At 43.2% G+C, this 16222-nt stretch overlaps 1 protein-coding gene across 2 annotated transcripts in view; it reads right to left on the minus strand.

The window, feature by feature from the left end:
- BZW2 (basic leucine zipper and W2 domains 2) overlaps positions 1-16222 on the minus strand; it is a 58776-nt gene that overhangs the window by 3771 nt on the left and 38783 nt on the right. For both annotated transcript variants that reach the window (XM_068152490.1, XM_068152491.1), the window contains 4 exons: positions 13745-13854; positions 10960-11130; positions 9680-9826; positions 5381-5519 (listed from right to left, as the gene is read on the minus strand). In XM_068152490.1, the coding sequence (XP_068008591.1) occupies positions 5381-5519; positions 9680-9826; positions 10960-11130; positions 13745-13854 (567 nt within the window). The remainder of the gene's footprint in view (positions 1-5380; positions 5520-9679; positions 9827-10959; positions 11131-13744; positions 13855-16222) is intronic.

Genomic DNA, 16222 nt, shown 5'->3' on the forward strand with positions numbered 1-16222 from the left:
TAAATACTCTTCAGGAGTCTTCAGCAGCAGCTCAAAGGCATTTCAACATTTGATAAACCAGGACATTCATTTAGCAAATGTGAAAATATTTGATGTGGACACCCATGGAACTGCAGTTTAAGCCCTGCATAAACAAAGCTTATGTTTACCATAGTCCTGAAGTTCACACAACTACACCTGCAGAATTAGTCATGGAGTGACACACATTGTGATTCTCAGGCTGAGAAAATCAGGAGAGATTTCATGGAATAAAACCAAACCACAACAAAAAAAGCCAACAACCCAGAGTAGAGCAACCCCCAAGCAGGGGCTCAAACTAGCTCTTGGGAATTGTGGACATTTAAAGACACCAAGTTGCAGAAGACCCCTGCTGTATTACAGTCTGTACTATGATCCTGTACAAGAATGCATCTCTAACTATGCACAGCTCAGTCCAAGAGTAACAGGAGTTATTTTTCTGACTGAAAGCTTAATGGGTTTGTTGCTAAAGAGGTAGAGGGAACTTCTCTCTCCCTTCCCAAACCTCCAAACATGATAACAGCAGCATGCAATCTCACCATATGACTTGGAGATGAAAATGTTCTCAAGTCAGAAGGATGAAAAATTTGCCTCTATAACTCCATAGCAATAATCCTCCTACACTAACAGGGAAGAACAAAATGCATTCAACTACAAAAAGGACAACTGCCAACCCCTTTCATTTCTGAGCAATATTATTTGCAATATATTCATGCCTCTAGTGCTCACAAGAGAAGATAAGTCTCCTGTCAGCACAGAGATGCTAAATTGAACAATCATGTTGGACAGGGTGTAGTTAATTATACCTCTAGGTTGCTTTGAAGGAGTGGGAACACTGTGGGGGGGACAGGAGGAGGAAGGGAATGATTCATTTTGTATATAGATAGTTATTCCTCATTGAAGTTGATTACAGATATGGTTTAATGGCTGAAGCTGAATGCTGTGGGCGTGGGCACAGCATTTTCACTGCAGTCCCAGGTGATACCAGCCTGAGAGAGCTGGCTTTGCTGCAGGAGCAGCCAACTGCCACTCACACTAGCCATGGCCAGTGCCTCCAGCAACGTCCCTCATGAAAGGGAGAAGCTGCAGATGAGAGAAACTGATGAGCCCTATGTCTTCACTGCAGGGCTCACTGGAAATGTACTTGAAGTGAAGTTTGTAATAAATCACCTGGTTCTAATGAATTTCTGCTTTCAACTCAAATTGCATAGCCACCGGCAGTTGAGGGAAAAGCACACCCTGTCAGCTGTCACCACAGTCAATCTGTCTGCAAAATTCAACTCTATTGCAGCTAACTCAGTTGGGAGGACAAAGCCTTAAGGCAAGGGTCCTTTCAATACAAGGAATGTCACCCACAGTACAGTTACACAGCTCATGGGTTTTGCTGGGAAAATTGTGCATCCAGTACCAAAAGCAAGTACTTGAATAATGAAGCTAGTTGAAGATAATCGTGTTCCATTGTAAAAACAAAACCAGGGTATCAAGTGCAACCTGAAGATTCAGTTCTCATAAGCACAGGGTTCTTGCAGCATTTGAGAAGACTGTCTGCATGGCTTGGTTACAACATCTCTGCAGGGCAGAAGACTATCTCTATGGCCACATTATGCAGCTGCAAACCACAGCATTATTTCACATGTACTTGTGGGGTTTTAATTTTTTTCCCCCCATTTTGTAAATGTCTTGAATTCTAATGCACAACTACACAGAGGCTTTCTGCCTGCTGTTTAAAGGGTGAAATTCTGATCCTCCTGAAAGGAATGGTTTTTTATTTCAACAGCATCAAGATGTCACACTTGAGATTTCCAGGCTGGACAGAAACTAAAAGAAAGGAGATTCTGCAAATGGATATGTTATATAACACGTATTCCAGTGACAACAATGCTGATTTTACTTATGGGAACAAAATGCAACATTGAAAATGCTGAAAATCAATACATAGTGTAAGCACGAGCAGGCAAGGAGGCTGGCAAACCTCCTAGGTGTCACCAGGAGAATTCAGTAGTTATTACTCTGCAACTAGTTTTTAGATTATTGGTCAAAATGTGGCTCACAGATTTACAGCTGCAGTTGTTTTAAGTGCCAACCAGAAAAGTAACATTATAGTCAAGGATCAGTACAGAACTGGTCAGCTGCTTTTTCTCTCTAGTGTACCAGGAACACAAAAATATAATATCATAGAATCATAGGCTTAGGTTGGAAGTAACCTTAGAGATCATCTATTCCAACCTCCCTGCCATAGGTAAGAACACCTCACAGCTAGACTCCACTGCTCAAGGTTTCTTCCAACCTGGCCCTGAACCTGCCCCCCAGGGATGAGGCAACCCAAACCTCCTGAGCAGCCAAGAACTTCTTCCTAAAATCCAGTCTAAACCTACTCTCCCTCAGCTTAAAACTATTCTTCCGTGTCCTATTGCTAGACACCCTTATGTGAAGTCCCTCTCCAGCCTTCCTGTAGGATCCCCTCAGGTACTGGAATGATATAAGGTCCCCCTGGAGTCTTCTCTAAGATAAACAGCCCCAGCTGCCTCAGCTTATCCTCATAGCAGAGGTGTTCCAGTCCTTGGATCACCTTTGTGGCTCTGTTCTGGACTTGCTTCCAACAGCTCTATGTCCTTCTTATGATGGGGACACCAGAACTGGATGCCGTATTCGAGGTGGAATCTCACAAGAGCAGAGTACAGAGGCAGAATCCCGTCTTGACCTGCTGACCACACTCCTCATGATGCAGCCTAGGATATGATTTGCCTTCTGGGCTGCATGAGTGCACTGCTGGCTCATGCTGAGCTTCTCAATGAATACATCCAAGTCTCTTTCTTCAGAGCTACTCTAAACCCACTCTGCACCCAGCCTGGATTTGTGCCTGGGATTGGCCCAAATATCAACAAGTTTTAACTGACCACAGAACTGCTTTTGCAGTTCTACAAGCTGGTAAGAAGATGCTATCATACAAAGGAAAACAGGGCTTGGGCTTTCACCAGGGGAAAAGCAGCATAAACAAAAAACTAACAACAAGGCTTTCTAGACCACCTAGGTGCCAATGAGCTCCACCATTCCTGTTAATGTGTTTAGGTATTCCCAGAAAAGTAATCCAAGGGCTACTTTATGATAGAAATAAGGGAAGGATTTAAATGCAAGATGTGGACGTGCTGATGAAAGTAGTCACACAACTAAATTTGTCAAAGCATGAGTGGCATTTGGCAGCTATCACCACTGTCTTCATGTCCAGGAAGTGCTCCATCATAATGAGGAATAAGCAGTTAAGTGTCCACATTCATACTAATAGGTAACTGTACTTCTGTCTGCCCATCCATAGCTACTTCAGATGTCTTTATCTGTAACCAGAAAAAGTTCATTAGGTACCCTGAAATCCCTCCAGATTCTGTGGAGGTTGCATTTGAAGCACAGGAACACAGGAGTCTGCTGTTCCCTCACCACTGCCAACGCCAGTAGTAGCTTTTGGGGGTTTGTTTTTCTTGACTATGAGGAAACAGAAGACTCAGTGGCTTGTTCCTAGTTGACAGTTATGAACTGCAGAGAAGGACAGGAAGAGATCTACCAGCACTGAAACACAGCAGAGAAAGGCATTAAAGCTCAGTAACATCATGTGAGAAAAACAAAACTGGAGGACTAGTGTTCCCAGAATCTTCAGAGTCTTCTGTGTGGTTAAGACAGTACCATGTTCTCCCCTAATGGCCACTGTAACTGCAAAGCTGCTTTAAACAGATGGAGTTGATGACTTCCTTCCTGTGACCAGTGCTCAGAAGAACCCTATGGCTCATGGCTGTCAAGTCAGGTGAGCAGTTGCTAGTAGGCAGCAGTAAGTCTGCCAAACAGAGCAGATCCAGCTTCAGCCTAAACAGGGCCAGGAAAGGCTGGCAGCTGTACCATCAGATGGCAGAGAAGCAAGCACTTTGGCACACCTGCCCAAGATATTCCAGCTAGGAATACGGGCACGGTGAGTACTGAACATACTGGACACTGAACTCAGCTTCCACTGACAGGCCAGATGGCAGCTCCAAACAGTCTTCTAGACATATGCAAATCCTAAACAATATTCTGGCACCTGTAGTGCTGAGGCTAAAGTCTTCTCAGCCTTCCTAATCTGTCTCCCTGAGTACATGTGCAAAGTGAGAACAAGAGGATATGGGGTGAGCAGAGTAGAGGGAAACTTCTTGGAGCATGTTAAGTTCTACATACAGTTTCGTAACTTATTTCATTTGAAGTGTCAGGGTTGCTCTTGCAGGCTATCTCAGTAATGAATTTACAACAATTCTGAAGAGAATCCTACACAAGACTATTTCTGAAGCCATCAGAAACCAACCATCCGTTGTGGTCTGAGTGCACAGCAGTTAGGGCACTCATTCCCCACGCCCAAAGTGAATTTTCCTATCCAAAGAAAATTGAATAAAGTGCCTGCTGCAGACTGCAGTTTAAAATCTGTCCTCAGTCATTAATAGTGTATACAAATGGTAGACTTTGAGGGCAGAGGGACAAAACGTATTGCTTTTTCATCTGATCATTGAGACCAAGCTATACTGACACAAGGATGGAAATAAATCCATGTGATTTACTTACTTCAGCCTTTTGAAGCCATTAAATGATTTTAACAGCCTGAACTTGTTTGCCTTGAGCATGTACCTGGGCACAAGATGATGAACGAAGATTGATATTGGATTTCTACTCCTGCTGATTTTTCTCCTCCAGCTATTTATAGCAAGAATGTCAGAACAAACTATTTGGCACCCAACCATCAAACGCAGTGCAAGATCATTAGTCTCTATGACAACCCCATCAGAATAAACTTGTAAAGAAGTCAGCTTCACAATAAAAATTAAATCTCTCAAACTATGGCGCCTGTAAGAAACTGGCAGGGAAAGGAAAAGGGAAAGAAGAGCAAGGAAAATTCCTTCTGGCAGGGAGGGAGTAACAAAACAAACAAAAAACCTTAACCAAACAAAAAAAAACCCCAAACCCCAACCCCAAAAAGTCTTACTGCTAAGAGGGTTTCTTAAAATCTAATCTACCTTTTAGATCTGCCAGGAATTTTTATGAGTGTCTTCCTAGGAATGGTTTTCCACACAGACTAAACTGCACTTGAACAGACTGTGGACAGTACTTGGATCCTGATCATGCTTCTTGATTACAGGATAAACACAACAGAGAGAGGGAAGGGCTGGTTTGGCTTTCCCTGCTGCCACATGCTCCTTTGAACTATCAAAGCCCATGCTATTTCAGACCTCAACTGCAACACACCCTTCTCATATGCAGTACCCAGAGAACATCTGTTTCCTGTTACATGGTAGGTGACTGGTTGGCATGAAGAATCCACACAGAGTATACCACAACAGATAAAGCTTTTTACCTTTGTAAAAGAGTACCACTATCTTCTGAAAGGCTTTCATGAAGTGAATGTTGTCATAACAGTACTCCTGCACCTTCTGGAGAAGAATCAGCTCTGACTGGCCTTGAGTGCTGAACACAGCAAGCAGAGGGGCATATTGCTGAAAGGAAAAGAAGACAAAAAGTAAAATACATGTCAGCATACTGAAAATAAAAATCAGGAACTTTTTCAAATGTATGCAAGGTGAATTTCATCCCTGAAGAGGTTTCAGGGAGACATTAGATTTACTTGCCACTTACATTTACTTAAACACATACAATGATGCATGCACATAAATACCTGTAAGCTTTTGTAAGATGTGCTGCATTCTGTCAGCAAAAACTCAGCACCACTTGCAGATACTGCATTGTGCTAGATCAATTTGTAAAGTCCACACCTTGCAGCACTGCTATTCAAACATTTCACAAGGTGGCATGCTGCTGATTCAGCAGTGATGCTTTACTGATGTTCATATCCTAAAACATCCAAGGATGAAGTGTATGAAAAAGCAAATTTCTGATTTTGTAGAGGTTTCAGAAGTCCCAGGAAATGGAATTAAACTTCAGATTAACTGGTGATCAAGTTGGTATTTTTTCCCATTATGACCATCAGAGGACAACCTTTGCTCTGGTAACTATCAATGTTTTCAAAGCACAGCAGTAACTGCTAAAGTTACTCTGACAAGCCAGCAGCAGTACATTCCACTGTCTTTTCCTGGAGTTTATTAATATAATAAAAGATAAACCAAAACCTTTTGTGTTATGTAATCTTTTCCTCTTATTTCAGACTTTAACAATAAAAATTGTGTTAAAGGACCATATATCTTGTTCACTGCTTCCTTAAACACTACAGCATTTACAACTGTATGGGGCTGTTCAGTCTGGAGAAGAGAAGGCTCTGAGGTGACCTAATTGTGGCCTTCCAGTATCTGAAGAGGGCCTACAGGAAGGCTGGGGAAGGACTTCTCAGGATCTCAGGTAGTGATAGGACTATGGAAATGAGGTAGGGAGGTAGGGAGGTAGGGAGATTCAGGCTGGATGTGAGGAGGAAGCTCTTCACCATGAGAGTGGTGAAGCCCTGGCATGGGTTGTCCAGGGAGGTGGTTGAGGCCCTGTCCCTGGAGGTGTTTAAGCCCAGGCTGGATGAGGCTCTGGCCAGCCTGATCTAGTGTGGGGTGTCCCTGTCCATGGCAGAGGGTTGGAACTAGATAATCCTTGTGGTCCCTTCCAACCCTGACTGATACTATGATTCTATGACACTATATCTCTCCAATTTCCTTTCCTCTTAGCCACTGACAAGTCCAACTAAGACTGCATTTTTAATTTAAAAGTAATATTAAGATCATTTTTCAGAGCTGAAGGGAAGAGAAACTACCCTTGATCCTTCAGAGGCCCCAGCCAAATATACACTAAGGTTACAATTTAAATTTTTCTTGTACTGATCAGCTCAGACTTTCTTCATCGTTTGCACTTGCACTCTGACTTTGGCATTTTTCAGCTGGATTTGCAATAGCTTGGGATAGGAGTTCCAGTCTGTGCAACCAGGGCTGGCAATGAATGTGGTCAGGTGAAAAAAACCACCCATCACCAGCAGCACTGATGGACATGTTCCAACATCTATATACTTCAGGCATTCTCCCTAAGAGCCTAACACCTGAGGGTTTTTTCAACTTGATCCATAGAACAAAACTAAAACACATGACAATCAACTGAAATGTGAAAGGCTGGTCCAGAACAGCTTTTGAAAGATCACTAACAGCTATTAGAGAAATCCAAGACATCACACAGCACCTGTAACAAGAGCAGCCAAGCAGGCAGAATTACCACTTCAGGAAAAAATCCCTTACAAAATAACTACAACAAATAGTCAGTAGGTGTAGTCACCAGCGGGTGAGTTGTTGCCTCTTCTGGCAGGTACAGGCACATGTTTAGAAACAACCTGCGGGCTTAGGGTAGCAAGACTCCCTCCTCTTTGTCTCCTTTTAGCCCTTGAAGCCTCCAGCCAGTACTTAGGAGGCAAGACGCAGGGAGGCAGGGCAATATACCCTGCAGTTTATTTCATAGCCTGAGCAGAACCCACGCCCATCCTCAGTTTGTGAAGTGCTGCTGTCTGAGTGAAGTAATTTATAATAAAAATCCTATCTTTTCAGTTCACAAGGAACCTTAATTTTGCCACATCTGATTGACTCCCTTCACATTCTTCTCTCACTGCTCAACTGGTAGAGACAAAATTATGTTTAACTGGTGTCTGACTAAGGAACCATAAAATTAGCTTCCTCCCGTTGCTGGCTGAGCTAAGTGGCCTTATTTTCCATTTGCCTGAAGTTAGGCAGCAGCAGGTCAGCAGTTGCAGTGCCATGAAGCTCACATCACAGTCTGCCTACAGGGCCAGCTGTCTGAAGGATTTCCACCACCCACAGAGAATGTCTGCACTGGAGGAGGCCTAGGGGCTAAGCCCCAGGGTCATAGGGAGGTTAATGGGACACTGAGGAGCTTATCCTGCAAGATTCAATGTTCAATAGCTTGCCCTATCACCTCCTGCTATACAGATGGCACATACCACATGTACTGCACTGCCTGAATACAGTCTCATGGCTGCCCATCACCTCCAGTAGGAAGACTTCCACCCAGTAAGGCTTGTTAGGAGCTAGGTAAACTAGGTCAGTATTCTGTGCTTTGATACATCTTTTCAGGGCTGCTGTGCACACAGCTTACAAAAAACAGATTTAACAAATTAAAGAGACTGGGACCCAGATGTCCAAGCTTTGAGAACTGCTTCATGAGAGTGATGTGTCAGGTACAACCGCCCAAGAGTAAATCCCACCACAGGGTATGTTCCACAGGCAAGATGCTTTACCTAGTGTAGTGGGGTTACACACACAGCTGATAGCTTGGGTCAGTAAAATGATCAGGATTAAGCATCCAGCCAATAATATTTGTACAAAGCCTCTCTTCCCAATGTTCAAATACTCCACAAAGTGTTTGTTAATTTGCCCTGCAGTACTAGACAACAAACCTCAATGGATACACTCTTACACCTCAAAGAGATATGGTCAATTTTTACATCAAAAGAATAAGACAGACAAAGTTTCCAGGAGGAGGAGAGACAATCTCATCTTTCTACTGCTATTTGGGTCACTTGAGAAGACTTCAAGGCATTCAATTTTACCATCAAAGACAACACAAGATCCCAAGAGACCAGAATGACTGATTGGGAAACTAAATTGAGATAAAAGGACAACAGCAGTAAAAGCTAAACCAGCGTGGGAACTCCAAGTATGTAGAGCCATCTAATATGAACAAGAAAGGAATTCAGATCAACCTTCAAATCCGTTTTTGCCATACAGAATAAAGTACAGACTGCTTCTGTGCTAAGGCAAATCCTCACAGCCCTGGCTATGAGGCAGTATTTGCTTGCTCATGGTTTACCAGCTTAGGACTATTTCTGCTGAAAAGCCTCTCCCCCTCTGTTCTCAGTTCAAGTGTCTTGCACCAAACAATTCCATCAGGCTTCAGTAAGGAATGCCACCCGCAGCACTGGCTGTGATGCCTCTGCATTGTTTTTAGGGTTTGGGGGGTTTTTCCCCACTCCAAGGTCATCAGAGTTTTTGTACCAATGTGTAATAGTGACACTGCAATCTGTCATCACTTTGCAAACTACAGTCTTTCTATGCATTCCATTCTCTCATCCACTAGAACAGTACCTGGATCAGTAAAACCACACTATACAACACACATTCTCAAAGCCAGTGCCTGGCCTGCTAGCTGACAAGTTGCTGAGTATCCACCTCTCAGTCAACATCAGCAACAGCCATTTCACAGATTCTGAGCCCAGCAGTCCTGCCTTGATCTAACCAGCTCTGTGCAAAGCCAGCACAGGTGCCATCTCACCATTTTCTCAAAGCTTTCCTTCTGGCAACAACATTGCAAAGACAGGTCCTGCAGGCTCGCTAGTCAGGTCTAAGCATGGCATTTGCTTAGAACTGTCCCCAAAGCAAGAAGACTCTCAGGATCTGGCACACTGAGAAAGCACAATGCAGAGGCACTCAGACTGACCACCTCTGGTTGCCCCAGTTCTCTGCACTGTACACCTCAGGGCATTAATAATCTGAACTACCTCAGTTTTGCATTCATTGGACTAAAGGAGAAGGGACTACACACAATGCTTGGTGCACTCAGTGTCATCCCTCCAAACTAAATCTCCCAGATTTAAACAGGTAAAAACTGTGAGTGCGTCCTGTTAATCCACAGCAGCCCTTCCCCTCTTGACCCATGCACACACCTTTAGATGTTTGAGGGCTTGCTCTGCAACCAGCTCTTCTTTCTTGTTCCATTCCACAGCATTCATGACACAGGTCCACAGCAGACCAATCACTGCTGGCTCTGGCAGCTCATTTCTTTTCATTTCCTCTTTTACATAAAGGACTACCTGGAGTAGGAAACAAACTGCTGTCTTAAGCAATGTCTCCGATCAACCAGAAACAATGCTGATGAATCAAATTGTGGTCATTTACAAGTAACAGCACAAATAAGAAAAAACAAATTAGAACAATAACAACAAAAGGAAGCATTTAGCATGTTTCTGTTCAGCAACATTACTACTACTTGACTAGATGTTTTGCCCTTCCCCTCCAACCTAATATTTAAGGCAGTTACCTGAAATACTTTCTCATGAAGTATAACTTTATTTTTTATTTAGAATATAATAAAATCAACCTTTATTTAGAATAAACCAAACCAGGTTGGAAGAGACCTTCAAGATCATCGTGTCCAACCCATCAACCAATCCAACCCACCCAAACAGCTAACCCATGGCACCAAGCACCCCATCAAGTCTCCTCCTGAACACCTCCAATGACGGCAACTCCACCACCTCCCCAGGCAGCCCATTCCAATGGGCAATCACTCTCTCTGTATAAAACTTCTTCCTAACATCCAACCTGAACCTCCCCTGGCACAGACTGAGACTGTGTCCTCTTGTTCTGGTACTGGGTGCCTGGGAGAAGAGACCATCATCCGCCTGTCTACAACCTCCCTTCAGGTAGTTGTAGAGAGCAATAAGGTCACCCCTGAGTCTCCTCTTCTCCAGGCTGAGCAACCCCAGCTCCCTCAGTCTTTCCTCATAGGGCTTGTGTTCCAAACCCCTCACCAACTTTGTTGCTCTTCTCTGGACTCATTCCAGCAAGTCAACATCCTTCCTAAACTGAGGGGCCCAGAACTGGACACAGTACTCGAGGTGTGGCCTAACCAGTGCAGTGTACAGGGGCAGAACGACCTCCCTGCTCCTGCTGGCCACACTGTTCCTGATGCGGGCCAGGATGCCATTGGCCCTCTTGGCTGCCTGGGAACTGATCAACCCCCCCTCCCCAACCCTAAACCCAAACTCAGTTGGACTTGCAAAGCCAGAGAATGTTTTGTTGCTTTAGGAATGAACTGATGAATAAATAAAAGCAGATTAAATCTCTCTTTGAGGTGCTCCTATCTGTTCCTCTGTACCCACTGTCAATTTAAGTCTTTGACTATGATTACCCGAGTAAAAACTGTGAAAACCCCACTCCTTACCTCTTTGATTGGGCATTCCTGAGACAGACGTTCTTGTAGCTCTTTTTGAAGTTCTTTACGAGTCCCCAGTGACTGCTGGACCCTAAGGAAATCTGAGAGCTCTTTTAGACCTGCTTCAGTAAAATACTTGGCAAAATGGTCCACATTCTGCCGGTTGGCTGGAAACAGTTCCTGAAAGGACAGGAATGCTCTTTGTTAAAGAAATAACCAACTAAGGCTCTTATCAGAATGGAAAGAACATTCTTTTAACAACGAACAGTGGGAACCACCTGGCACTGCACTTAAAGTCAATGCTTGTCTCAGCACTGGAAAGGTCAGCACTTCCTTCACATTGTTGTGTTTCATTAGAGTGGAGAAGAAAAATGATGGCCAGTTATGCACAAAACCCTAACACCCACTCCACACAACGTGCATGTACTTAGGAACAGCCATGAGCTTCAGATGTTGATCTAAAAAAAATCCTCAGAAACTGTACCTTTTTGAGATTCAAAGAGTTAGAAAGAAAGTCCAAAGGGGTAGATGGTAAAGCCATTATAAAGCACAATTACCATGCCCTGCCAGTGTGTCCAGCCTAAGTTGCCCAGGCACCCTGGCCCAGTGTCACTACTCAGCTAAGCAATGACAACCACTAATGCATCATTTGATAAAAGTCACAAAATTCACTAGGCACTGTTAACATTAACTCCAGCAGTATGATTTATTAATGTCCAGTTACTTAGGAAAGCTAAAATTGCTGCAGCAAATGCCCCATCTTGGCAAAGATTCAACAGCATTTGCTTCCCGCCCAGCTCCTGGTGTCTGCTAGTGATTTGTGTGGATAGAGAGCACTTTTTTTCTTTTTCTTCTAATGAAGAAGTGAGAGACCCTCAATCTGTTTGTTTACTGAGAATGAGATTAAGAGAAGACCTTCATGAAGGCATCTGTGCTAGGCAACATCATCTGATACTTTATAGTTGTTTAATATAGCAGCATAATGAAAGGAAACAGCTGAAAGTTTGTAAGTGAAGTTTGAAATAGAAACAAGATGCAGTTTGCTTTTTTTCCCCCTAATAAACAGGGTAATTAGCCCATTTCCCAGCTTTATGGCAAATTGTTTAAGACATGGACTTTTACAGCCAAATATAAATTGAAGGGGTGGGGGGAGGTTGCTCTACTTAAGATTCCTGCTTAACCATAAATTATTGAGGTAGAAACAGGAAATACAGCTGAAATTCTCCAGGCAGTGCTACACAGGATGTAGAGCACTTGATTGGATTATCACAGCAGCAATCTTCTTGAGGATTAAAGCATGCTACTGATCTTCAGAAAGACACTGGGAGAGGAAGGCACATGACATTGCTGCACATTCATGTATAATCTAAATACCTCAGACGGTTGCTACAAACCCACAGCACAGGTTTTGAGTCCAAAGACTGAAAGCCTTCCTACATTGCTCGTACTGGGTCTTGCTGTCATCACTGCAGGACCATTTATGCTACCCAGGTGGCTACTGCTGCAGAAAATCAGCTTACTGTACTTTCACTGTACTATTTAAATACTGTTGCTTTGGAAAAATTCTAATCAGAATTCTTTATATTTTATTTACAGAAGTAAAACATATTAAAAAGAAAAACATTCCCATGCACAGTTGCTGGTGGAGTGTTCTGTTTGTAGGTAAAAAAACCCAACCCATTTCATTAATTCCCAAGCTCCATATATCCAGTGTTTCAGAGGGCATTTAAGTACAGGAAAGACAGAATGTAAAAAACATGGGGCATTTCATATTGCTGAACCTCTATCACAGTATCACCAAGGTTGGAAGAAACCTCAAAGATCCAGTCCAACCTGCCCCCACAGACCCCATGACTAGACCATGGCACCAAGCGCCACATCCAATCCCCTCTTGAATGCCTCCAGGGATGGTGACTCCACCACCTCCCTGGGCAGCACATTCCAATGACGAATGACTCTCTCTGTGAAGAACTTTCTCCTCACCTCGAGCCTAAACTTCCCCTGGCACAGCTTGAGACTGTGTCCCCTTGTTCTGGTGCTGGTTGCCTGGGAGAAGAAACCAACCCCTTCCTGGCTACAACCACCTTTCAGGTAGTTGTAGAGAGCAATGAGGTCACCCCTGAGCCTCCTCTTCTCCAGGCTAAACAATCCCAGCTCCCTCAGCCTCTCTTCATAGGGCTTGTGCTCAAGGCTTCTCACCAGCCTTGTTGCCCTTCTCTGGACACGCTCAAGTGTCTCGATGTCCTTCTTAAACTGAGGGGCCCAGAACTGGACACAATACTCAAGGTGCAGCCTAACCAATGCAGAGTACAGAGGCACAATGACCTCCCTGCTCCTGCTGGCCACACTATTCCTAATGCAGGCCAGGATACTGTTGGCCTTCTTGGCCACCTGGGCACACTGCTGGCTCATGTTTAGGTGGCTGTCAACCAGCAACCCCAGGTCCCTCTCTGTTTGGCAGCTCTGCAGCCACTCTGACCCCAGCCTGTAGCTCTGCATGGGGTTGCCGTGGCCAAAGTGCAGCACCCGGCACTTGGACTTGTTGAATGCCATCCCGTTGGACTCTGCCCATCTGTCCAGTCAGTCGAGGTCCCTCTGCAGAGCCCTTCTGCCCTCTAACTGACCAACATCTGCTCCCAGTGCTGTAGTCACAACAATATTGTTGTGATTCAAAATATTCAAAAAGTGCTCAGAGAGCATTAGGAGTTAATGTACTTACACCAAACCACCTGCATTTTATTTCCTTTTCTTTCCCAAGGAGAGGTAAGGATTATTGAAAACAGATTGTACTTACTAGCAATCTCTTATCGAGGTTGGCTTTTCTTAAAGCAGAGGTAACAGAATTGGCATCTTTCTCTGCCATCCACGCTTTAAAAAGCTTTACAGCAAAAGAGGCTGCAATCCCTTTTTGAGGAAAAACACAAAACATGCTTCAGTAATTTTCAACATGAATTAGAGATGGTTATGAGAATGACAAGGTGACAAAATAACCAGAGGAATATGGAATTAAAATACATTTATGACAATGGGACCAACTAGGTAGAGCTGAAATGCTCTTTTCCTTTAGTGCAGCTCTAATCTTCTGAAGTATGCTAGACTGTTTGAAAAATCTTTTCATTCTGTATTGCCCATCTCCATTCAATTGTTCAAATATTTTCCTTGCAATTATTTTTTCTTACTTCCCCAATTTACAGACCAGGTTCAATGTAAAAGGAAAAATAGCATGTTACATCAGTTAGGAAATGAAGGCACAATATAACAAAGGCCACTCAGGAATAAGAACTAGGGGAAAAAAATTCTTCAAAGAGCTTTTGAAAGTCCTAGAATACACTTAAATAACTTTGCAACTTCAAGATTGTACCCCATTCTCCCAGAAGGCATTCAGTAGCTACTTGGACCAGGAACAAACACCAGCTTGAAGTGGAAAAATTCCTTCCTGAAGGCACAACTTCGTGCATTAAATTAAATTGTACCTCAACTAGCTGTAGCTTTCCCAGGGGAGCTGACACCATTAGCCCCACACCACCTATTTCCCTCCAGCAATGTGTTCCTAGAGCAGCACCACCACAGCTTTGTTTCAGCTTCTTGGCTGTGAGTGCTAAGTGCAGGGAGCTGAAGAAAGCTGAAAGGTCTCCAAGATGGAGAGACAGCTCATCCTTAAGGAAGGTCCCCTGCAGGCCAGATACATTTCTCCATACTACACTCCTATCAACATTTACAGTGCTATTGAGGGTCATAATAATGACACACTATTACAGCCAGTCAATTTACTGTTTCACCTTCAAACAATCCTGAAGCTCTTACAGTTAGACAGGACTTATTGGTAGGAAGTAGGTACATCATTCTTAGCTACTTCATAGATAGATATCCATTCTTTTTATTTCTAGGATGCAGTGACTGAGTCATCAGACCAGAACAGAAGCAATTACTCCCAGAGCAGTGTAAATTTCATTAACATTTTTATTACACATCTTGACTGTTATGAAAGTTTTGGCAACTCTTTTATAAAAGCTTAGTCATAAGGCATGATCCTTAGAGAAGGAACTATATGGAACCACAGATGCACAACGTCACATCAAGAGAGACCTGCAAATGCTACTTTGGGCTTGCTTTACACATTGTTTAGCAGGTTCTCTGTGAAATCAGCAGCAACCTTCAATATTGCAGGCTGCCTAGTCCAAACTGACAAAGGCTGGTCAACCAACAGGGAACCTAAGCATAACTTCCACCTGGAATTGCTAAACCTGAAACCAGTTTAGCACATCCAACGTGTGCTTATGTGCTCAATACCAAAACTGAAAGGAATGGTCTCTGCCAACAAGCACAGCCCTAATACTCGTGTCATAAACACTTTTGCAAGTTTTAGCTTAAAATAAAACAAGTTTTATGCCAGCACTGGTATTGGAGGGAGGTTGTTCCAGGACTTCACCACCCACATATGATTTCAAACTTACCTCTACAGCCCAGATTTTTTTATTGGCCAGTTCTTATACTCTATTCATGTGCTGTCACTATCTTTTCCTTTACAGAGCTCTTCTCTTTTTCTTTTTTTTCCCCTTCCCATTAGCTGCTCTTTGCACTTGCACTGGTTTTTCAGAATGAGTGACAAGGGTACAAGCTGAGGTTCCACTGCTCCATACACTGTTCCCTCTGCTAGAAATACATCAGCCATCACCCAAAGATATTTTTCCATCTATCACAGTAGAAGTAATGACAACACTGAAAAAAGGTAATCCTAACATGAACTGGGTATTTTCCCTCCACCGTGACAGATCTGTCCACACAATCTACCCTTAGCTCACTTCCAATTCTTGCTGCAATGCCCACACTGATCAGTAACTCCCTCAGCTCACATTTCCTCATGTATTTTAACCTCACCTGCCTGCAGCACTGCTTGGCAAATCAAATAAAGTATCCAGGTTATTCTTCTATGATTTGCCAGTTTTTAAGCCTTGTTCTTTTTCCCTGTTTTTCAATTATCTTTGAATCTTTAATTATTCCTCCATAGCAGATCTAGTCCAGAAAACTGATTGAATCATCTTTTCCTTAAAAGCTGACAAAGTTTCATGATATATAAACCAAAAATTGCAAGTACATGTAAGCTCCTGATAAAACCTCAGGATTCCTGGAAACATAAGTTCATAATAGAAATTGCTCATTCTGGAACTTGTAACAACTGTATTGCCCAAATATTAAATTTAAAATATCACAAAATTACTTGACTTTTAAAAATTTGAGTTTTCAGATGCCTCTTGTCTTCCCATAGCCAGGA

This window comes from Melanerpes formicivorus, unplaced genomic scaffold (genome assembly GCF_026170545.1).
Source record: "Melanerpes formicivorus ecotype bairdi unplaced genomic scaffold, bMelFor1.0.p_v2 SCAF_23, whole genome shotgun sequence".
Taxonomy (NCBI): Eukaryota; Metazoa; Chordata; class Aves; order Piciformes; family Picidae; genus Melanerpes; species Melanerpes formicivorus.